This window comes from Excalfactoria chinensis, chromosome 2 (genome assembly GCF_039878825.1).
Source record: "Excalfactoria chinensis isolate bCotChi1 chromosome 2, bCotChi1.hap2, whole genome shotgun sequence".
Taxonomy (NCBI): Eukaryota; Metazoa; Chordata; class Aves; order Galliformes; family Phasianidae; genus Excalfactoria; species Excalfactoria chinensis.
The window spans coordinates 44035537-44058763 of record NC_092826.1 but is presented as its reverse complement, the minus strand read 5'-3'; the positions used below and the strand labels follow the sequence as shown (position 1 = coordinate 44058763).

General features: G+C 40.7%; 1 protein-coding gene and 1 long non-coding RNA gene across 5 annotated transcripts in view; one reads left to right on the top strand and one right to left on the bottom strand.

Moving 5' to 3' along the window:
• OSBPL1A (oxysterol binding protein like 1A) overlaps nt 1–21587 on the bottom strand; it is a 73315-nt gene extending 51728 nt beyond the window's left edge. The window contains exons 1-14 of one of the 4 annotated variants that reach the window (XM_072330638.1): nt 21569–21587; nt 16771–16893; nt 13769–13854; nt 11652–11726; nt 10420–10531; nt 8597–8682; nt 6917–7061; nt 6128–6195; nt 5995–6039; nt 5319–5392; nt 5173–5236; nt 4041–4142; nt 2516–2641; nt 1204–1285 (exon numbers count right to left, since the gene is read on the bottom strand). In XM_072330638.1, coding sequence (XP_072186739.1) covers nt 1204–1285; nt 2516–2641; nt 4041–4142; nt 5173–5236; nt 5319–5392; nt 5995–6039; nt 6128–6195; nt 6917–7061; nt 8597–8682; nt 10420–10531; nt 11652–11726; nt 13769–13854; nt 16771–16893; nt 21569–21575 — 1195 coding nt within the window. In that variant the 5' untranslated portion in view covers nt 21576–21587. Of the gene's footprint in view, nt 1–1203; nt 1286–2515; nt 2642–4040; nt 4143–5172; nt 5237–5318; nt 5393–5994; nt 6040–6127; nt 6196–6916; nt 7062–8596; nt 8683–10419; nt 10532–11651; nt 11727–13768; nt 13855–16770; nt 16894–20642; nt 21435–21568 lie in introns of those variants that run through there. The other 3 variants (XM_072330639.1, XM_072330641.1, XM_072330640.1) reach the window with 3 other exon arrangements.
• Nucleotides 21374–22613, top strand: LOC140249231 (uncharacterized). The gene is made up of 3 exons (XR_011902969.1): nt 21374–21482; nt 21588–21689; nt 22480–22613. It is a non-coding gene; the product is annotated as an uncharacterized lncRNA (long non-coding RNA).
• The last annotated feature ends 614 nt before the right edge of the window (nt 22614–23227 follow it).

Below are 23227 nucleotides of genomic sequence, written 5' to 3'. Positions count from 1 at the left end.
GAGTCACCAGGCACTAGAACAGGTCACCCAGAGAAGCTCTGCCCCATTCCTGGAGGTGTTCAAGGCCAGGTTGGATGGGGCCCTGGACAGTTTGATCGGTAGATGGCAACCCTAGACACAGCATGGGGTTGGAACCAGATGGTCTTTAAGGTCCTTTTCAACCCAAACCATTCCGTGACACTAAGATAGTTGTCTTCTTGCATTATGAACTACATAGTCTTCCTAATAAAATATGCATAAGTATTATAAAACTTTAACTTTGCAAAGTAAAAGTTCAGCGTATACAGTTAAAGCAAGATAGGTTAACATCACACACAATAACTGATCCAATTAGCATAAGGAAGAACAACTCCTTTTGAGGTGTAGCAGGAATGGTAAAAGAAAATTTTTCCCCAAAACTGCTGTTTTATTGTGGTCTATGGACTTGTACAGATAAACAAATTGCTCTCTAGTTTGAGCTTTATGAATTTTAGTCACAATGTGTAAATAAGACTGAGTTACAAAGAAGCAACAGTTAAGTGTTCTTAATTGATATCTTTGTGCATTTAATACATGAGCAAATTTTGTACACATTGAAGGCATTCTAATCTTTAACAGCTTGACCTGCTGCTTTTAGTCACTTATACTGTGGATGTCTCAGGTAGATGTCATTTTAAGATTTATTATTTAAAAGGAAGCCTGACACTTCAAAGCTGGCAAGAAACTCATGGCAGAGGTCTGTGGAATACATTCCATCACACCATGCTTCCATTTCCCTGTATAGATTTTTAATTTCATTTCACATCCTGTTTATTATGCCCCAGCTTCCAATGTGTTTTTACTTGCTAAAACACAGATTCTTTGAGGAGAAAGCTACATGAAGAGAGCAAGCTGTTTGCACCTTTCAGAGGAATCTTATGCTTTGCAGTAAACTACCAACTACGGTTTTTAAAAGTAAGCAATATATCTAAGGATAATTTTACATTTACAGACCCAAGTAAATTTTGTTTCAAATCTACACATCTGTTTCTGCAGATCTGAATTCTTAGTTACTCTCAATTATAATCACATTACTTCATTTGAATCTGCTTAAGTGAGGAAAACAGGCACATTTTTAGGAGCTTGAATACATAATTTCAGTGAAATTAAAGCACGTGCTGCTTAGCAGAAAAAAAAGAATAAGTTGCCTAGTAACAAACTGGTTTTTATAAGAGCAGTTTTTACCTTTTGTAGCATCCAAAGATTTAACCATTGCAAGAAAGTCTGAAATCTCTTTACTGAGCCTTTGTTGGCACGCTTGTGCTTTCTGAAAAAGAGAAGGGACAGCAATTTCAAAAGCATCTCGTTCTAGGGCAAGTATAAATACATTCTCTTAAGTATACAGAAATGTTTAAACTTGGGAAATATTAAATATCAGTCTGTCACTGGGAATCTTTGTTCGTAAGTTACAACTGAAAGTTACTTAAGTATGTTAAAAGACAAAAGCAATCAGATTCATGCACACTGCATTACAAACAGCTTTTGTTTAAATGAGCATAACAAACCAAAACTAGAAGTTTCTATGTATGTTCTGCTTTTCCAATTCTCTCCCCACCCACTTTCTCAATAAAAAGCTTGAAAACCCAGGAAGAGCCATTGCTTGCCCTTTGATCAGGAACACAAGAGTAAGCAAAACATAATTTAACTGGCATATGGCAAGTACAGATATATACAGGAACCCATCCCAAGATCAAATCTCAGGCCTGCATGTGAACTTAGAGACATTCATCTACTACTAACACCTTCAGTAGGCTGCCAGAAACTACTAGAGCCAGTTTGCCTCTAATGTCCTTTATTCCTTTAAACACTTCCAGTTCTTATTATACCAGAAGGTAAGTTATAAGACATTTGATGCTCAGTCACATGAAGATTTTATTTATTTATTTATTTGTATTGCAGTGCTTTTGCCTGCTTTCCCTTAAAGGTTTTGGCTTTTTTTTTTTTTATTTTTTTTTATTATTATTATTATTATTATTTTTTTTAATGCATGTATATGGCAAGAAGGAAGAATCACAGCCTGGATGCTAGAATAATGGAAGACAACTTATTTACACTAGAGGTCTGAAGAATCACTGTACAACATACCCGGATGTGACTGAAGGTTTTAAATGCTCAATTTTACATCATTTCACTGCATGCATTTTAGAGTCGCATATAGCTGAAGGTCAGCTTTGGTAACATCAAAGCTGCAGGACAAGTACAATACACAAGGCTCCCTCTCCTGGCTGAAAGTCTCAAACAACTCTCTACCTTCTGGTAGCATTGGTAAAACTGGGAAACTTCACTGCAGCTACAATAAACATAATATTTTACACATACAGTCTAAATTGGAAAACATCACAGTAAGAAGTGTGGGAAATAAAGGCAACATTTCTGCACCACTGTGAAGAATGAATCAATAGATATGGACCAAAAGTACATGGAAGTATCCCTCCATAGAGCAGCACTAGTCTACCATTGCCTAAATGCGTGAGACAAGTAAGTATTCAGTACATACTTTCAATGTTTCTTGTAGGTCTGTAACAGATACTGTATCATCTTCCTCATCATCGCTACTCAGCTGCTCCTGCGTGCAGTAGTGAGTGCTGTACGCAGAGTGGTCTTCTATTGCTTCCAGCCAATTCTGATCAGAAAAACAAAGTTAAGAACATTTCAAAGGTCATCCCTTGAAGGAAGCAACATAAATGTAAAGGAAAATAAATAAATAAATAAATGTTCTGCTATGTAATATATTTGTTAGTAAAATGAGATATTAACAAGTTGAAAAGTAACTATATAAAGTTACAATTTATTCAAGATAAGTTACAACATGCTCAGACTGCTACTAGGATTCAACTGATAAGACTCAGTACAAATGCCAACCACTTCCAAGTCTATCCAAACTCAAAAATGTCACATCAACAAATAAAAGAGTATAGAGAACACATATTATGCCTTTGGTTTTCTGTTCAGACAACAAGGTCCCTGTGACAATGTCATGCAGAAGGTGGCTGCATACAGAACTTCAGGTGCTATCATAGCTAAGAAGTAGATTCTTTTCCTGTTCATAGAATCACAGAGAGGCTGAAATTAGAAGGAACCTCTGGAAGTCACATAGCCCAAGCCTTCAAGCAGGGTCACCTATAGCAGGCTGACCCAAGGACCATATTCAGGCAGCTTTTGAATATCTCCAAGGATCAAGACTCTACAATCACTCCAGGCAATCAGTGCCAGTGCTCCATCACCATCACTATGTTATTTATTTAAACGTCTTCAGTTGTATTTCAATTTGTGCTCATTGCCTCTTGTTCTGGGATCTCTGTACTCTGTGTACTCTATCTTCTGGTATCTATAGACATTGACAAGATCCCTCTCCCCACCCAGTCTCCCCCAGGCTGAACAGTCCCAGCTCCCTCAGCCTCTCCCCACAGAAGAGCTACTCCAGCCCCTTCAATCACTGTAGTAGTCCTTTACTGAGCTGTCTCCAGTATATCCCTACGCCTCTCCAAGTGGGGACTCAGAAGTGAACACAGTACTCCAGATGCCTTCACCATCAATTCACCTCCAGTTAGTACCCTACAGAAGTGCAGTAGTAACTTAACTACAAAAATCCCTACGAACAAAAAGTTATTCCACTGTTTCAGATCCCAAACTTTGTTTTTTTAAATATCATTCATCAGCTCATCTAGGAGACCAGCTAGAGTAGAATGCATCAAACATTCTTTTATTTGAGGATAACAAACTATGACAGAAAGAGCAACAGAATAAAATTACAGTAGAAATCTATCAGAGGGAAAAGTTAAACTACAAGTCATAATACAGGCATGAGGCTGGAAAACAATGCAGCACAGGACTACAATCTGACAGTTTTTTCAATGTAGTCCATAGTCATGCTAATATTCAACATATGCATTTACATTACCAAGCCCTGAAAGTAAAGACACTGAATCTGCCGCTCATGCACCCATAACTAGCTGTATGCAAACTGTTTTCATAACAGAAATGATTACATCTTAAAGCCTTTAATAAAGGCTCATTATTACCTCTCTACTATGAGATGGAAGATTGTTTTTAGGGATCTTGAAACGATGAACTGTGTCATCAAAACACCTGACGGAAAAGAAGCAACTGTCTGTAGATTTGACCTAAAGCAATAGAAAAAAGAGACAAAATGAGTGCAATAGAACAGTTAGAAAACTGATTTTAAGAGAAAGTAAAGTTGAGGAATTACTGTAATTCAGAAGCTTCTGCCTCAGTTTTGAGGCAAACTAGGTAAAGTTTTACAAAAAGCTTTCTTAGGATCATTTTGTAGAGTATAAAAAGTGCAGAGTCTTGCACTTTACCTCATGAATAAAAAGACGGAGGTTTTTTATGTCAAGATACTGTATTTGCAGAGTACCATTTGGTTCAGAGATCTCAGCAATGGTGCAAAGCTATCAAAGTTGAGGAATTTGTAGATATAGAAAGGCAAGAATCACTTTTTATACAAGAGCATAAGTAACAGAGCTTGTGGTGTCAGTTTACAGAACAAAGACGTGTTAGCTCTATAAGAAGCACTGAGATTATCCTAAACACATTCCTCTTGAGAACTTCACCCTTCTGTGCATTACACACCGTTCCTTCCATCTCAAACACTCCTGTGGTCTGAAACTCTGAAATATTTCCTCCCAGGAGGTGGATTGTCACACCTGGCTTATATTCACCTGGTCTCCCCTCCTTCCTCTCCCAAAGGAGATGCCCACAAGCATATCTGAACTGAAGGTGAATCAGTTCCTTAACTGAGAAGAATTTAAATTACACATTCAGTTACAAATAGCCTGTGATAGTTACAAGGAGGAGCTAGTTATTTGCTATTCTCTATAACATGCTCCAAATCACTGTTGTACACAACAGCATCAAAGGAGGTGTGCTATCAGGAAGTCTTATAATTGTTTAAGTCCTCAGGACTTTGGAAAGAAGAGAAAGAGATGAAAAGGCATATAGAATACTTTGTTTGACAAAAGCCATTGTTTCTTGCAACAGCACAAGCCTTTTTTCTTAACTATTATTAACAACAATAGACATGCTTAGTCAATGAAAACTTCAGCTAGGTTGCTAAGCATAGAACACCATCACATTAAAAGAAAACAACCCAACAACAGAAGTAGGAATTACAGGTCTTATTTCACTTCCTACCGTGCACACAGCTTGTGTTAGATGCTTGCATCCCTGACGATGCTCATTATTTACTGCATCAGCTCTTTGAAAGAAAAAGAGATTTGATAACATGAAAATGGGAATTATTTAAATTTGCTAATCAGAAATTCAAGCACAGAACTTACTGTCTTCGATACCAAGAAAGGACTCCATGCTCTAGTACTATCCAGTAGAGTCTCCAACCAAAAAATCGTGAGCTCTAAAGAAACCCAAACACAGGAACAGGTAAGGTTAACAGCTAAAGGGTTACTTAAAAGCAATCAACATTTTCCTTATGACCGACAACTTTATGTGCTACATATCTTGGTGGTCGCAACAATCTGAGAATACTTTCTTTTTTTAGAAATATCTGAAAAGTTCTGCCAAGCCTGCTATTCAATAACAACTGAAATACCAATTATTTTTTAAATACTACAGGGATTGTTAATCATCATACAATTCTATTTTATAAGAGCAAATTAGAACAAAACACATTAAGATATCAAAAGTTACACTTCACACACAGTTCTAGTTTAAATAACAGTTCCTTATATTACATGTGTGTATGAATATACAGGAAAATTCACACAGAAGAAAACTTCAGAAAGTCTGCAAAAATTAAGGGTTAAGACCGGAGTGCCATAAATATAGCTACACTCAGCCAGTCCTTTATAATTGATTCAATATACTCAAGTAAAAAGCCACATCATTTAACAAATGCATTATTGAAAGGGTTCCTCATTCAACAGCTCTTACTTAAGCATAGAAAATGACACACCTGGATATCTTATAAGTTATTTTAGAAAAGGAAATAAGACATACCTTCCACAGGAGACCTTCGTATCGTCTCAGTGGTTTGTTGATAACCTGTAGAGAAATTAAAGCTTATGTAGGAAATAGCTCCAAACTGACAACCTCAGCAAGTGGCATTTTAGATTGGTATAAAAGTTCTTACCTTTCCAGTTTTACCTCCCAGTATAAGCTTCATTTCTGCACCTTGGGCTAGATCAAGAGGTGTCTGATCTGTTCAGTAACCAAGATGAGGCATGAGAATTTGATGCAAATAAACCTAGGTGCAATCAGCTTAAAATAACCACCCTGCATATACCCCATTAGCCCCACAGACATTTGAATTAGGGAGTACAAACCCCTCAGGAGCAGAAGATGCAAAAGTACTCTGTACTTTAGTACAATTAACTGCTTTGCAGAGTTCTACTGGCCACAGACAGGACCTTTGCTCTTAGCCATTTGTTTGTTTTTAACATTTCAGCCATATAAACCAGTTTTAAACATTCACAAATATCAAAATAGAAACATTGTTTATCAGATGACAAGTACAGGCTGAGTAACATCTGTGTAAACATTTCCTGGACACGCTTTCATAAGAAGCAATTTTCTGGACCATGTCTTCAATTGTATCACTTTTATTACCACTGTCCCAATGTTTGAAGTTTAGCATTAAGAAAGTAAAAGCCAAGCACGAGTTTTTTCATGATTAAGATAGACAACACAAACTTCATAGAAAGAGCCAAGTTAGGGATATAAAAGCATGTGTGGTAAATATTTTGCTGCAGTTTGTAAGTCTACAATTTAGACAGAATTGTGCTTCCTATACTAGTGATGAAACACTTGTAAAGCACTCTTAGATTTTCTTTCAGCGTTAAGTGGTAGGTAACATACCTTATAGAAGCTGTTACGAGTAGACCGACATTTAACATTTCATATGCTTTCATTTGGTACTCACCATTTTTATTTCTTATTTTAGGATCTGCTCCATTTTTCAGAAGTTTCAGTGCACAGTGCTTGTGGGCACGGTATGCAGCACAGTGCAATGGCGTGTTCCCCATCTGATCCACACAATTGATATCAGGTGGTTTAGGCTTGTTTAACTGGGAAAAAAAAAAAGACTGGTTTGCATATCAGTTTTTCTCCTTTTCCAAATGCCACCTTCATTCCTTTTAAAGTTATCTGTTCCTAACTAGAACACTTTAACATAGGTCTGGCAACGAAGCAGGCACATAGCATGTTTTGAGAAGGACGAGGACTACAGCAGTCAAGGAAAGTGTTGAGCTATAGTAGGAAACTCCTTAGTTTTCTACATGCTATACTCCTCTCACCTCTACTGCTCTGCTCAGAAGCTGTTACCCTGCTAAGCTGCACAGTGCCAGAGAGAATTCACCAGGACTGCAGTTCAGTCATCTACATTGCAAGAACAACTCCTTCAGATTTTTGGCCCTAGCCAAGATTTACTGCTATCTGTGGAAGACTTCCAAGTACAGTTTGAAAGTTAGCACAGGCCAGTGGTAAGTCCAAAACAAGTTTGTGTGGCCACCCAGTTTCAGAGAACAAGAATTTCATTAGGCAGGGTGGATGGCCTGCCAGTCTTGGTGACAGAGCTGTTCTGGGCCATTTAAAAGCTCCTACTATAGGTAGTCTGTTAAGAATGCAATAGAACCTTTTGTACAAGTCTAAGTGGGAGCTGGAGATTAGAGTAACTATGTAATTGATTAAATAAAAATGAAGTCAGGAAGAGACAGCTTGTAGAAGAGGTTGCTCTTTAACACTGAAGTCTTAAACACCTGAGTTCCACAGCACATGTAGGCTTCCACTCTTTCAGAATCTCACATTTGTGCATTTCCCATAAAAGTAAACAGAGCATTCAGACTACTCTGATATATTACCTCTAAAGACTAAAGATGCCCATCAAGTGCAAAGTATTTCACACTACACATCTAACTTCCAAGAGAATGTTGGCACTCTCAAAAATAACTTGATTTCAAGCACTGAGACAGTCAAAATCCAATTTGATGTGGTTCCTAGCAGCCCTGTAACCAACTGCTCTTCAAACAGGAGTTGGACTAGATGCTTTGCAGAGGCACTTTCCAATCTCAATTCTGTAATTCTTCTCTAACCATGGAAGTCTTACAGTACCATCATTTTAAACTACTATGAGCACACAGTACAGTACATAAGAAGTTTAAGTGTTTCTCATCATGGAATTGTGTTATGCAGATGGTTGTCTGTTAAAAACCAGAGACTTCAGCTGCGATGGACAGTACTGACAAAAGCCTACTTCCAAGACTGAAAATAGAGGTCATACTGTAGTGAAAACATATACTTGTAAAACTGACATGAAGGTATCCACAATAACAAGCTTGCATCAGGAGATCCAGAACCTTTACATTGGAATTTATAATCACATGAGGACTATTTAGGAAACTAACATCAAAGATTCTGAAAGTTGCAAAACAGTGTTTCCAACAAAAAAGGCCTCAGCATCTTACCTACACAATACAGTGCAAAGCACTCACTCTCTGAGGTCACAGCATTTCAAAACGCAAGGCCAAATGTCATGTTATTCATATATTAGCTTTATAGCTTCAACCACTTGACACTGAGGTATTACAAGAACTTGAAATCTTACCAAAGCAGACAGTTTCCCTGTTTCCCCATCTCTTGCTGCTCCTAATAGCTCTTCTTCAAGTTTCCTTTCTTGTGTCCTTTCAACCGCTGTTAAAAGCATAGGATAAAATGTTATCTATATGAAACCCTACAGCTTCAAAACCTGAAGAAAGAAGCATTTCTAGTATTATTTATTTGGGATAGACAAAAGAGGGATATTTACTCAGAAAAGCCAGAGTCAGAGTAAAAATCTGATGTCAAAAACTGAGATAGTTGAAAAGATGTGCAAGTTGATATACAAACACATGCATACTTTCATTATTTGTATATACTCACAGCACTGTACCCTCTAGTAAAAGGGAAAACAGCAAAACTACATGTTAGCCCCACCAGATCTTCCTTGCGCTCCTCTCAGTTTCTCTTCTATTCCTCTCATCACTCAGAAGTTTTATTTTCCTCTCCTCCCAGCAGTTATTTAGGGTTTCACAGAATCACAGAATTTTTCAGGTTGGAAAAGACCTAGAAGATCATCTAGTCCAGCCATTACCAATACTTCCCAGCTAAACCATATTCCTCAATGCAACATCCAAACGTTCCTTGAACACTCCCATGGTCGGTGACTCTACCACCTCCCTGGGCAGTGCATTCCAATGCCTGACTACCCTTTCTGAGAAGAAATACTTCCTAATGTCCAGCCTGAACCTCCCCTGTCGCAGCTTGAAACCATTCCCTCTAGTTCTATCACTGTCTACACGAGAGAAAAGGCCAACCCCCAGCTCACCACAACCTCCCTTCAGGAAGTTATAGAGAGCTATAAGGTCTCCCCTGAGCCTCCTCTTCTCCAGGCTGAACAATCCCAGTTCCCTCAGCCGCTCCTCATAAGGCCTGTGCTCCAGACCCCTCACTAGCTTTGTAGCCCTCCTCTGAACACGTTCCAGGGCCTCAATGTCTTTCTTCCAGTGAGGGGCCCAAAACTGAACACAGTACTCAAGGTGCGGCCACACCAATGCCAAGTACAGGGGGACAATTACCTCCCTGTTCCTGCTAGTAACACTGTTTCTGATGCAAGCCAGGATGCCGTTGGCCTTCTTGGCCACCCGGGCACACTGTCGGCTCATTGTCAGCAGCTCAGTACTGGAAAGGACTGTTAACTGTGCATTTGAATGACAAATCAGAAGAGATCACTTTTTTCTTACACAATCTGTTGCACAGGACACAGCGCTTCAACAGTATTTAGAAGCAGTTCATAGCAATACCAGGAGGCAGCAGATCTTGAACTCTCCAAAACCGTATGTGCAAGTGCCTGTGCGAGTATTTCAACATTTATCCCCCTCACTTTCAACACCTGGAAGATGGTAGAAGAAACATGGGGAAGGCTGTTTTGTTTCCCTTTCATTCTTCATTTTGGGGTAACTTCCAAGGCTGCAACAGCAAGCTCTAAACTTGATCTAATACTAGGTCACCTTTGTTAAGGGGAAAAATTCTGAACAGTTTGCAATCTTATTGACAAAGCCACTTAGTATTCTTGACTTCAGTTTTTCCTTTTCCAGGGTGCTACAGCTTTGACTGCTATATACCCATTCAGAGCTGTAGCAAGGATTCAACAGGACTGAAATATTTACTTGAATAGTGCTATTGGGATTTATAATACTTCACTCTCCAAATTACTTGAAGAAGTACCACAACAAATAATCCATCAGAACCTCAGGAAAAAAAAACAAAGTTATTTATTTCTAATGACAAAATGTAAAGAGAAAATTCAACTGAACTTCTGTAACTTGCCAGAAAAGAACAGCTTTTAGAAGGTGCAACTGTTTAAAAAAGTCTATAACCTATTAAAGTTACCTTCCAACATATTCCTTATGTCTTTATCATGAGTAACTTCTTTTGCCGTTTCTCCACTCCCATTAACAATAGAAGTATCAGCATTATACTGCAAGAGTAACATCACCACCTCCTGGAAAGGAATTTGAAAAAACACTGCTTATCTATTCCAGTCATGGTGAGGCCAGAATCCACCTTTTGACATCCTGTAAGAAGGGCTACAAAACTGCCAATCATCACTTACAAAAACAGGAAGGAATGCTTTAGAGAGACTGAGGAGAGGAATTAACTGTGACTTTCACTTCCACATCAGCCAGGCTGAGGAAGCTAATGGGAACATGGCTGAACAGACCCACTCTGATTTAAAAACATGCCTGTGTAGCCAGTATAAATGCTGTATTTGATACAGGAAAATAGTATGATTGGCTCTTGAGAAATCTTGTGACCAAACACTCACCCTTTTCAGTAGAGCCAAGAGATTATTACAGAGGTACTGCTAGACTGGGAATGATGGTAGGAAGCAGGGAACAGAACAAGCTAGCCTCATACCACAGACCTGTAAGAAGCTCTCTAATTGTAGATTTCTATGAAGAAACCACACTTACAGATACCAAGTAGACCAATGTGTCCTAATATACATTTTCACCCCTTCAAAAGCCGCTATGATTAAAATAATGTGTTTTCCCTCCATTTAGTTAAGAGGAACAATTCCTACTCCTCTTACTGTGTCAGGCATACCAGGCACAAACACAGATTAGCCTGCTGTACTTCAGCAGTACATGATTTCCTATACTGTTTTCCACACAGTAATTAGCACCTGCAGATACACACTTAGATGTTTCCTCTGGCACGCAGAGCACAGGCAACAGTTAGGTTAGCCACACAGCTAATGCACAGTGCATAGAAGACAAATACTACAACTTCTTTCTCTGTCTTCCAGTAACACTGTCACCAACAGCAAGCTGAAAGAGATATGACAAAGTACAGCACAAAAACAACAACAAACCGAAACCAACACACACCAGCCTTTTCCTGCCTTTGGGCAAAGAAGACATTTGTGCCATGTTTTTGTTTTGGACAGTTATATCAGCTATGCAATGTGCCTTGTTCTTTTGAGCACAATGTACCAAAACAGATGACAAGAAGTCATTTTTAGAGACAAACTGCAAAACAACATTTTGTAGTAAATCTTACTAGTAGGATTTCCTTTAACAAACCTATGGGTGAGGCTTCAAAAAGGCAACATGCTTTACCTTACGCCCTGTGAAAGCTGCACGATGGAGTGGAGTGTCTCCCATGTCATTCAGCACATTCACATCTGCACCAGCCTAAATGGCAAAGGCAAAAGATGTCTAAATATCCCTCAAACATGAACTGCACAGTTATTCTCTCTCATTAAATGGGGCAGGAAAAGACAGGACACCAACACAGGTCTTGTGGCAAGTCAGATCAGAACTCTAATACAATGCAAGTGTCATAGCCATAATTCTATATTTTGCTTCCAAAAGGAAAAGCCTCGTGCCCTTTTTTCCCCAGCCACCTCTCTCTCTTGTGAGAAGGTGATAAACAGAAAATAAGCATAATAAACGAGCTTAATAATCTATAGGGATTTTTTGGTGGTTTTTGCTTGCTTGTGCTGTTTAAAAACTTACTGAAAGTACTGGAATAGTAATGGAAAACACACATACACTTATTATTATAGGTGTATACATGCAGTAGCACCTGCCTCCTGGTACTGCCAGATTAAAAATAACACTCTTTCTAGGTACCTATTGTGGCTCTTTTACCCCAAAACTTCCATGTCAGCATTAAGATGGTACCTATCTAAAACCTGACCTTTTTCTCTTCCTCTTTCTCTTATCACACACTTTGTCCTTACCATGTTGCTTCACTGAAAGGAAAACTGCTTGGCACACTGCATAGACCCCCCCCTCCAAAAAAAAATACCAAAAAAATCTTATTTGTCTTTCTATAATCATTTTTCACATACCACTTTATTTAACCTCCCAGAAGATCAGAAAGAAGGTAGAACATATTTACCTTCCTGTCTAGATCACCTTATTTAACTAGCCCACTGCTGTCTGACTCTCGTTCCAGAGCTCTACTCTAGGCACAAGTACACAGAGCACATTGCATACATTTAACTTTCCAAGGTGCACAGTCTCCTTTATTATTCCATTTATTCTCTAAATAATACCCTTCCAAGAGCCCTACAAGTGATGATGAGCATATATTCTTTCAGCTCTGAAAATCCGAATAAATGCGTTAAGTGACAAAGCTCTACCTTTGGCTTCAAGTAGCCCACTTGGACTGAGAACAGCATTATATTCCAAGCAGGTGTGTAGGCTAGCAAAGAAATTCTCAAAAAATGTAAACTTTGTTTCCTGTTTTGGAGTCACAATTACAGTTGGTAGCCTGTATTCTGAATGAAATTCAAGTTTAGATAAGCTACTTCTATATTTGAGACTGTTCAGCATGTTCCTACCACCTACAGCAAATCTTTCAAACAGGCTTGGGTTGAAGTTATCCCAAGAGCTGAGGAATAAGAAAAAAAAAAAAAAAAAGAAAGAAAGAAAACATCATACTCAGCCAGAAACACCTCAAAACAAAGTACAGACATGACTGTGAAGAAAAAAATAGTTCAGTTTTGGCCACAGATCATAGAATCATAGAATGATTCAGGTCGGAAGGGACCCCAGGGATCAAGTTCCAACCTCCCTGCCACCTCCAGGGCTATCAACCTCCAGATCTGGTATTAGATCAGGCTGCCCAGGGCTCCATCCAACCTGGCCTTGAGTACTTCCAGGGACAGAGCATCTAGACTGTCTCTGGGCAACCTGTGCCGGCACCTTCCCGCTATCTCTGTAAAGAACTTCCCAATGACATCTAATCTAAACCTTTCCTCCTTGAGCTTAAAACCATTCTCCCTTGTCCTATCACTGTCTACCCTTGTAAAAAGTTGATTCCTGTCCTGCTTGTAATCATCTTTCAAATACTGAAGTTAAGATTAACAGTTTGTCATTTCAAAGACAGAAGAAAGAAAGAGTCAAATTACATTAACATAAGCCTAGAGGAAAAAACGCCTACAAGTTACTCTGCACAGAACTCTGCAAACATTCCTATGCAAAATTTAAATCAGGTAACAGACTGCAGCACTTGAAACATTTTGTCCTTTCCTACAACTCAAGAAGTGAAATTGCCTAAATTAAATACTTATATTTTTCAGTAAGATAGCTTAGGCCCTTGAAACACCTGTATTATTAGTATGAGATGCGAGCTTACTATATGCAGATATAAATAAATGAATAAATACAAAACACTTCTAGAATAACGTTTTCTGCCTTTTAGACAGAGATAAACAGAAATATACCTTCAGCAGATCCTCTACCACAACAGCATGTCCAAAGTAGCATGCAAGGTGAAGTGGTGTCCAACCCATATTAGATTTACTTCTTCCTAAAAGATACAAAACAGAAACAGTAAATTAAGTTTTGGTCACACACAGCACACAAAAAAATGTTGTTGTCACGTGCATGGAGGTTTGCACATATTCAAGTAACAGAAGAACAAGGAAGCTGGAAGCATCAGTTCCAGTCATATGATCTGAACTATTATGAGCTTTGAAAAAGTAACACATTTCAATCCACAAAGTCTTTCTTAAAGACTATTTAAAAGTACAGTATGTCCTGGAGGATTGGCTGTATGATCAGAATTATACAATCACTCCTTTAAAATTAATACATTAAAGCTTTAGGAATTACTGTGTTGATGAAGTCCTGTTAATTTCCATTTACAACACTCAACTATGTTAAGAAAAGTTGGATTGTGCTTCATTTTTTGTAAGCAACAGACACACAGCATTCTGAGTGCCACCTAACAGCTATCACTCTTTTTGGAAGCAAAATTAAAATGAGGCATTAGAAAATGATTTAAGTTACTGTGACTTTCATATTTTCCCTCTTCCTGTACTCTCAAGCATTGAAGTTGGGAAGATGCACAACTTAAATTTGCCATAAGGAGATAAGCCAGTAGCACAAAGGGAAAACTGCTGGCCTTTGAGGTTCATCTTTCTCTTTCTGTTCTCATTTTACAAAATAACATTAAAATGTGGTGCATAGCTGAAATAATTTTCTATTTCTTATAGCTGTTTCCAGCTAACATTTCTATCCTTCATAAGCTGTTTCTTTCATTATTTGTTTCCTTTTTCTCTCAGCTCCTTCCACTGCTCCAGATTTAACCTTTCCCCCGTTCCTTCCAGCCTACAGTTGTTCCTGCCTTGTGTGACCGATGGGCTCAAGTACCACAGAAGATAAATAGTGTGGGGATCACTAACTCTGAGACTACAAATACTGAATGACACAAATAAATGGACATCATTCATCCCTCAGCCTAGTGGAACAGCTAGTTCTTCCAAAGATGACAGAAAGGGGTCACGCAATTAGTCCAAGATAGCCTTACAAGAGAATGCTGCTGCTAAGGAATCCAGTCTTGAAAAATTCAGGAAACTGTTCAGTTTTTCAGTTCTCATCCAATAACTGCACTCACTCCAAGCTTATACTTCTGCTATTAGGTGACAAGTGACTTCTCAAGCCCAAGGCAATTGTTACTTCTGTTCAAGCAACCACAAATGTTTGCATTTTGATGCCTTTGATCTACTTATTTAAAAACAACATATCATTGTACTGGTAAGAACACAGGGATAGCAAAGTAGACACAACAGAAAAAGAACAATTCTCCTACCTAACTCCTGACTTTGATGTCAGATAGCTGTAAGTCTCAAATAGTAGCATTTGTTTACAAAATGATGACACAGCAAATATTCTATTTGCTTGTATTTAAGGAGAATGAATAACATAGACAGCCTTTGAAAGAGTGACCATTTTGGATGAAACCCTGGCTTGGCATTGTTTTCATGAGGGGTATCTTCCTTTAATGCTGGTGAACAGAGAAAACTGGAAATGGGAGTTCACATCATTTAGCTAGATTTTTGTCCAGTACATCTTGCTTATTTGCAAGCACTGACTGGCCAGAACCCAGCCACAGCACAGCTAGTATGCAAAGTCTAAGTTTGTATTCCCCCCCTTCCTCCTGTCTGATATAGGGGTGCTTGGCAACACTGTTGTTAGACTTCATGTTGCGTATCCAAAGTACAGCTTTAGAACACCAGCTTATTCAAGATGTTGAAAGTAGGCTTTCACACCCAGGCATGGAAATCTCTCAGACTTGAGTCTCCCAAAGCACACTCAAAAGCTCACACTGCCTCCTGCACAGCCACCCACCTGCTCCAGATGTACTTCATTCCTGTTAGCCAAGCATCATTGCATTAGCTCCTGAAGGAACTGCTGTAGCACTGAAGACAATCCCTATATTCTGACTTTCTAGGGAGAACTGTGATTATCCAGAAGACACTGACAGAAGAGCAAGAGACGAAGTAGAAGAGAGATTTAAGGCTGCATTTTAGTAGATTACCATGTAGTTGTCTAATTACTATCCAGTACTACTCAACAGATTGGGATTTATAGCAATACATAGTAGTTTTGGTAACAAGAAGATGGTAGAGGCTGTCAGGATTCAATTTGTTTTAGACTATTTTCAACAAGGTGCTCTACTGGAAGAGAGTGAATTGAAAGAGGGTCTCCAAAAAGTGACTATAGAAGAACAGAGATTCAACCCTGGGGTATCACACAACCAGAACAGTTCCTACAGAGACCATTTTAGTGGCACTTGTGCCCTCTAATGTTTAAAAGAACCAGAACATAACTGATTTCACTGCATTTCATATTCAGATATATATATATATTTTAACTCAATTTCTAGCACATTCCCTCTAGTTTCCTAGACCTTCCATTAGCAAGCTTGTATTAGTTGCCCAGCTGTGCATTGCTGAACTAAAGGATAAACTAAGCACTGCTGCTACTACACAAGGATGAAATGCAGGCCTAAAAATCGTATCTAGCAGAGCAAATACAGTACCAGATCGGCAGCCTTCATGAAGACTCCATGCTTCCCTGAACCACCCCCTGGCACCATGGTCAGTTTTATTTACCATTAAAAAGCTTCAAAGTTGGTATAAGCTTGAACATAGGCAGAAAGAGGTACAGATTCTTTCATCCTGTTGACATTTCTGTCTTCTGTGGATTACTCAGAGAGTTTGTGTACATTTTTTCTGTACTCTGTTTTTATGCTCTCTACCCTACAGTACCCTCTCTACCTAAGTACAGCCTTAAGAGTCCTGGGGTAAAAACACCTGTATCAGTGTTTTACTTTACTCTGTTGAGTATTACAGAGAAAGTATAAATATACTATCAGTGACAATTCCCCTGTCAGTAGCTTTAGCAGTGAGTTCACAACCATTTGAGGAGGGCTACCAACCTTTACAGTTGATGTCGAAGATTACTTCTCCTTTGGTCATGGTATCCAACAGCTGCTTAACTTCTTCAGCATTTCCATTTCTAGCATCATGGAGAAGTTGCTGTTCTGCTTCAGTACTCATCTCTAATAAAAAAGAATCAATTTTACAATGTCTCATGTGCTATAAGATATTGCTTAATTTTATTTCTCTTTTCTCCCTTAAATAGAATGAAAAAGACTATTATTTCCTATGTGGAACACATTTAATGCACAAGCTGTTCTTAATTGTCAAGTTATGCCACTAAGAAGCATTAAAATTCTTCATATTAGCAAAGCACTTAAGCTTTTCAGAGGGAACTTGGGAAAAGGAGAAATGTACATGTTTCAGCCCAAGTATGTCTTCAGAATTAAGAGAAACTTATTTTAATTGCTAACACTCCAAATACCCATCAGGGCCTGATGCCATCATCTCTTGGAACTCAGAAACCTGACCCCTCAAATTGATTTGAAGGGAAGTCAGACTCTCAGCTCTGTAGATTTGACCTTCTCTTTAGCAGTACAATAAAAGAACTCAGGTTTTCAAAGCAGTCTCAGAAGACACTGATGCGATATGCAATCTATAGCTCTTAAAAACAGCAGTAAAAGTTTGCCCAAATTTAGCACCTCCAGTTTAGTACCTTTGGTTGACACACACAGATTACCAGAGCCTGCAGAATCAAAATTCCTAGTCAGGTAATGATTGCAAAGAATATGACGAGTCTAAAATGGTCAACTTTCCTATACTGGCAGAGGTTTTGATCAGTCCCACAACACACTTATGCTCTATTGCATTGGAGAGGCAGCTTGACTGCACCACGTACACTCAGAACTAAAACACATGCAGGGAGCTCCTGCACCATGGTAAGATGGGAAAGCACTCAGCAAGAAAAGACAGCGAGAACACTGTGTAAGAAATAAAAAGCCTGTAACAGCAACAGATCTTGTTAACATAAGAGACAGAAAAAGAGAAATCTACAGCAGGAGAGATTGCCAAATGGCCAGAAAAGCAGAGAAGAGTTTTCCCCCTATCTTTTGGCTCAGTCAGCAAGGGGCAGAGGGGAGGGGAGTAGGAAATCAGGTGAATCAGTTTTCAGACGGAGGGATTTGCCAAAGACTAAGCAAGATCTTTCCAGCACATTTCCAAAGAACAGACTGGACTGATCTCCTGCAAACTACTACAGACATAACATACAACCACCTCCTGCAATACTGATTAAACAATACTCTTGGTGCCTGCTTATCAGTTCTGCCAGCAAAAACAGCATTAGTACTTCTAGAAATCCTTCAGGCCCTAAAGCTATCTTCTCCTTTAAACAGGAGCCTATCCACTTGCTGAGGCAGCACAGCAGTTTGCTGTTAGTGGGACAGCGCCGTTTTCTCCAGTGAATCGGTTCTACCAGTGTCCAGTGGAAGAACAAAAATCAAATACGTTAATACATAATCATTCATATCATGCATTACATAGAATTATATTGTGCACTTATAAGCAATGCTTTTTTTGAAGCTGTGCTATACCACATCAGTGGGACACAGAGACAGCACTCATTTTGCTGGCTCTGGGAAAGGGGAGGGACAGCGGGGAGAGAAACAAAGCAAAGCTCATCCTTCATTTCCCCCCTCCTCCCCCAGTATATCTTCAGCAATCTCTCAAATATATTAGATGACAGAGAGTAACAACAGGATTGTATTTCTCTCATTTGTCAGCAACCCACATGCACTGCAGGAAGAAAAAGCAATACACTTTCAACATATTAAGAACCTGCGGCTTCCATTTGGTACCAATGAGAAGGAAAGAAGAATAGATTGCTTGGGAAGGGAATCAAGAAACCGATCCAAATGCACAACAACGCAGTAAGGCCAGTTATGTACACGAGCAGAATGTTAAGCAGCTTAAGATACACAGAAAGCTGAATCACTTGGTAAAACTACTTATGTGATTTCCCCCCACAAATAGTCCTGGATTTAAGTTGCTGTGACTTGTTTGTACTCTTATGGCAAATGTTACCAGAAAAGAGACACGCCATGGTATGGCAGCTAAGAAAGGTCTGTCTGCTTTACTGTTTTGCTGCTCAGGCCAAATCTCCGATTTCAAATACACTTTGTAATGCTGAAGTATGCAGTGATGCAGAAGAATGACTGTCTGGATATTAGTCATAGATAGAAGGATCATTCATGGGAAACTGTTCCTACTACTGGGGCTGGAAAGTGAATCTGTGTACAGTTACTTACTAGATAAGCGATACAGAACCTAAAGTTTTAGCTAACTAGCTAAATTAAGCGCCTAAATGAAAGTGGCAGCAAAGGGACTCTTTTCAGAACTTAGCATCATCTTCCCAGCTCTGTTTTAAGCAATATAATTTGCTGCTTAATGGAGATGAGCAACTGCCAGGGGAATTTTGAGTGACAAGCTGAGAGTACTGAAAGAAATCAATACAGAGGCACTCAAACTGCATGCACTTGCAATTTTATTTCTTGTGCCTGCAACCCACTGCAGAAAGGTGCTTATTGGTTAGTCACACAGCCTGCATCAATACAGCACCAGAACCCTCACCAACTGGCTTCAAAGTAGTGGGATGGATTGCCAGTACCAAGGCAAAACTTGGAGGCTTAATTTGGATTTATCAGTCATACAATACTACTCACAGGTTAATCTATATGCATTGAGCTGCCTGTATGCAAAGCTACCAGCCACTTCAGAGAGCTGACATCTGCTCACACTCAGATGTTGCTATCATTAACTCATTTCATTCAGATACAAGTTACACTGCCTTTCATGGCTCATCTTTATGCCTAGTGCTGTTGAAAGGCCTCTGCACCAGTTTCTACAGTCACTGCTACACCACAAGAAAATAACATAAGAGCAATGTAATATTGAGTGCTTCTTATATAACTAAGGTATGACTGTGAGGCACCTCTGTTGAACTCATTAGAACCAACCGAGTAGGACCTGATTGCTAATTTAATCTTATCCTTTAAGAAGGTATAAAGAATAACATTTAAGATGCTTCATTTTACCTTCCCCTATGAATCCTATGCCAGAGCAATCCTCTCCCTCAATTACAGCATCTGCCTTCACAGAGGGGCTGTTTGTCCCCACCCCAAGAGAGCCCAGGATACCACTTTACCTGCATGCCTGCTTAGTAAGGAGTTCCTTGAGATACCTAACCATCAGAAATCACCTGACAGCTGCTAGTATAGGAAACAGCTACTTAGCTGCTAGAAGAACCCAAGCAAAAACAAGAAAAAAGTAATTACAAGCAACAAAAACATGACCGACCCTGCCCAATTTAAGGCTCTGAGTCAGCAGAGTAACATAGGAACCTTTCAATTCACAAATCCTCTTCTACCATTATTCTACTATTTTTCTATCATCATTCTACTTATTCTATAGGATGATGAGGCACAGCTGCCCATAGAAGCTGTGGTGCCCCATCCCTGGAGGTGCTCAAGGCCAGGTTGGACGGGGCCCTGGGCAGCTGAGCTGCTGGGTGGCAGCCCTGCCCATGGCACAGGGGAGGTCCCTGTAAGGCTGATAGTGGGTACACTGGCTGCTGTTTCAGGAGATCTCTCTTGAGCAATAAAAACCCGACTCCTGCAGGAAAATCCTCACACGTGCCAGCAGGCGCATCACAGAGCAATGCTGTAAAGGAGGGGTCAAAACGCACCAAACCGCACCAACAGACAGAACTTGTTCACAAGCCCAAGCCGAGTGTCGTGGCTGCTTTAACCTCCAGTTAGCGGGATGAACACACTCCCACCATGTGCACAGCCTCATCACGCTCCATGTGCCTTGCTGAAGGACCGTCTCTGCTGGGCAGACAGCCACTAGGCACGGACGCACAACACATACCTACCTGTTCCACGCTCTCGCCGAGGCACCGAGCCAAGCCCAGTTCCCAAGCACCCCCAGCAGCCTGCTGCGTGCACTTAGATGTCTGTCAAAGACCTTCTTTCAGCCCAAGAGCCCTGAATCGGGTTTATGACAAGTACGGGACCTACGAAGAGAACTTCAGCAGCTCCCCCCCTTCCCACCCTTGCAGCGCTCCACTCCCATACAGAACCGAGCCCTCTGGTGGGCCAGAACCCCCCTTCCTGCGGCCAGCCGGCCTGCCTGCCTGCCTGCTAGCCCTGGGGACAACCGTGAGGGCGATAACGGCGGCAACGACGCAGCAGGAGGGCGCCGCGGAAGAAAACGCAGCCGGGCCGCGTGGGCCGGTCTACCGCTGCCGCCCCACTCAGCGCTCCGCTCCTCACTGCCGCCGCCCGCCCCACACATGCTACGTACAAACATACGTACAGAAGCCTCAACACCGCGCGCCCCTCGCCCCCCGCTGCCATACACACCAGCCCCGCTCGAGACCGGTCCCACGGCCGCTCCCTCACCGCCGCACAGGGCGGGCGCCGCTCCGCCTCCTGCCTGCCGCCGTCCCCTCAGCGCCGGTGGGATCGCTCCGCGGGTCCAGGGCCGACTGAGCCGCCTGCAAGCTATGCGAGGGACTGGGGAGGGCAAGGCGTAGTTCTGCGCCCTCTCGCTGTGCCTGAAACTCGGCAGCGACCGCCCTTCCCAGCGAGGGAGGGAGGAGTGTTGCGGCCTCGGGGCTGTTTGAAAACAGGAGGCGAGCGGCTGCGGTTCCTGAGGGAGCCGTGGGACCGAAGGGGTGGCGGGACGCGCTCCGAGAAGAGCGGAGAACCGGGTCAGAACGACCTTGGAGGAGGTCTCCGAGTGAAAAAGTGGGGAAAAAAGGTGGTTTGGGGAATCGCTTTCATCCTGCGTAATCACCTTTCATCTTGTTCCTCAGAGAGCTTGGCAGGAGGGCAGGGAAGCTCTGTGGTGCTGAGGCGCGGCCCAGCTCATGACATGCTGGAAAAGCCGTGGGTGCCATGAGAAAGTATCTCTAAAGGTTAGGATGAAGTTTCTGTTCCAAAAGAGGCATGTGTGTACTTGAGTGGTTATTGGGAAATTCTTAGGACATAAATAATGAGGCATAATGAGTCATGGTTTTTTGCTTTGTTTTGTTTTCTTTATCTTTTCTTTCTTCTTTCTTTCTCTCTTTCTTTCTTTCCCCTCCCCCCACTACCTGTAACTATATGTATCATTAACTCGCTACAAATGAATAGCCAAAAAGAACAGCAATTCCACAGCTCTTCGGGTTGCACTCCTTACTTTCAGAGCTGGCTGCCTGGTGCCCATGTTCCTATCTTTTGTTGCCTGCTCCTTTGCTCTTATCTATCTGAGCTTCTTTCCTTTTTATTTCTCCCTGTTTCTGGCACTGAGCCGCTTTTTGCAATGCCATAACTGCCCTGAGCAACGTCACTGTTAAACCAAGCCTCCCTTCCTTTTCCTGTTTTTATTATATTATACATACACAAGCATTAAATGTTTACATATTTTGTTATATTTCTTGTATTTTTGTACGGCATTTATAGTACACTTTAGCCAGTTAATTATGGTATAGCTCCATCCTGCACTGGGGATTTAGGGCATTGAATTGATAGACAACAACAGTGCAGGGGTTCTTTTGGATCTCAGTAAGAAAGACCTGACTAAAAATGGATTGATGAAAAACAAATGTTTCAATAAGGCAGAGTAAGGGAAGTAAAACAGATAGTGAACCTGATACTATGATACTATGATACTTTTCAGATTCTCTGAATCCCCTTTCATGCATTTATTATATAATCTTCTTACAGGAAAACAACTATTATAGAGGATACTTGCATGAGAACCTCTTGCTGTACTGCCAGATAAAAGCAAGGCCATGCTAGTGTTGTAATCACCAATACAGAGTGGGAGCTGCCCGCAGGCTTCTCTTTTGTAATGAGCTGGTGGAATTTATCCTGAGGATACAGGATTTATGCACCATTGCACAGCCTAAGGATGCAGTACAGACCTGTGCCTACTCGGATTAACTGTACTGTGGATCAATGACTCTTCCATGTACAATCATGTCCTGGTCAGCATCACTACACTCTCTGTGCTTCAAGAAGCATCTATTATTTACAAGAGCTTTGCCTCCTTACACACCCCAGAGTAACAATCCAGTGAGTTTTGGACTCTGAAGTGTATAAATGTAAACAAGGGCTGCTAATATCAAGGCTTCTGTCTGTTGTGAATGTACCTTCTATCTTCTTTCTTCAGGCAGCGGATGTGCAGTAGTGATGCAGAAAGCATGAAATGCTTCCCATGCTAAGGTTTGAACGCAATGGCAAACAGCCTTGCACAGAACTTACTGAACTGTTTTGTCAATTATTTTCACAGTATACTTTGCATTATGTCCTGCTCTGGGATGAGGCAACAGGGCAACCTGACTGCAGAATGTGAAGCTGTAATACCATAGCCTTGCCTGAGGAGAAATTTATTTAGACAGGGAGCTTCCACTTTGTGTAGTGCATAATCAACTGGTTGGATTCATTGCTGCAGGCAAACAAATCTTGCGAC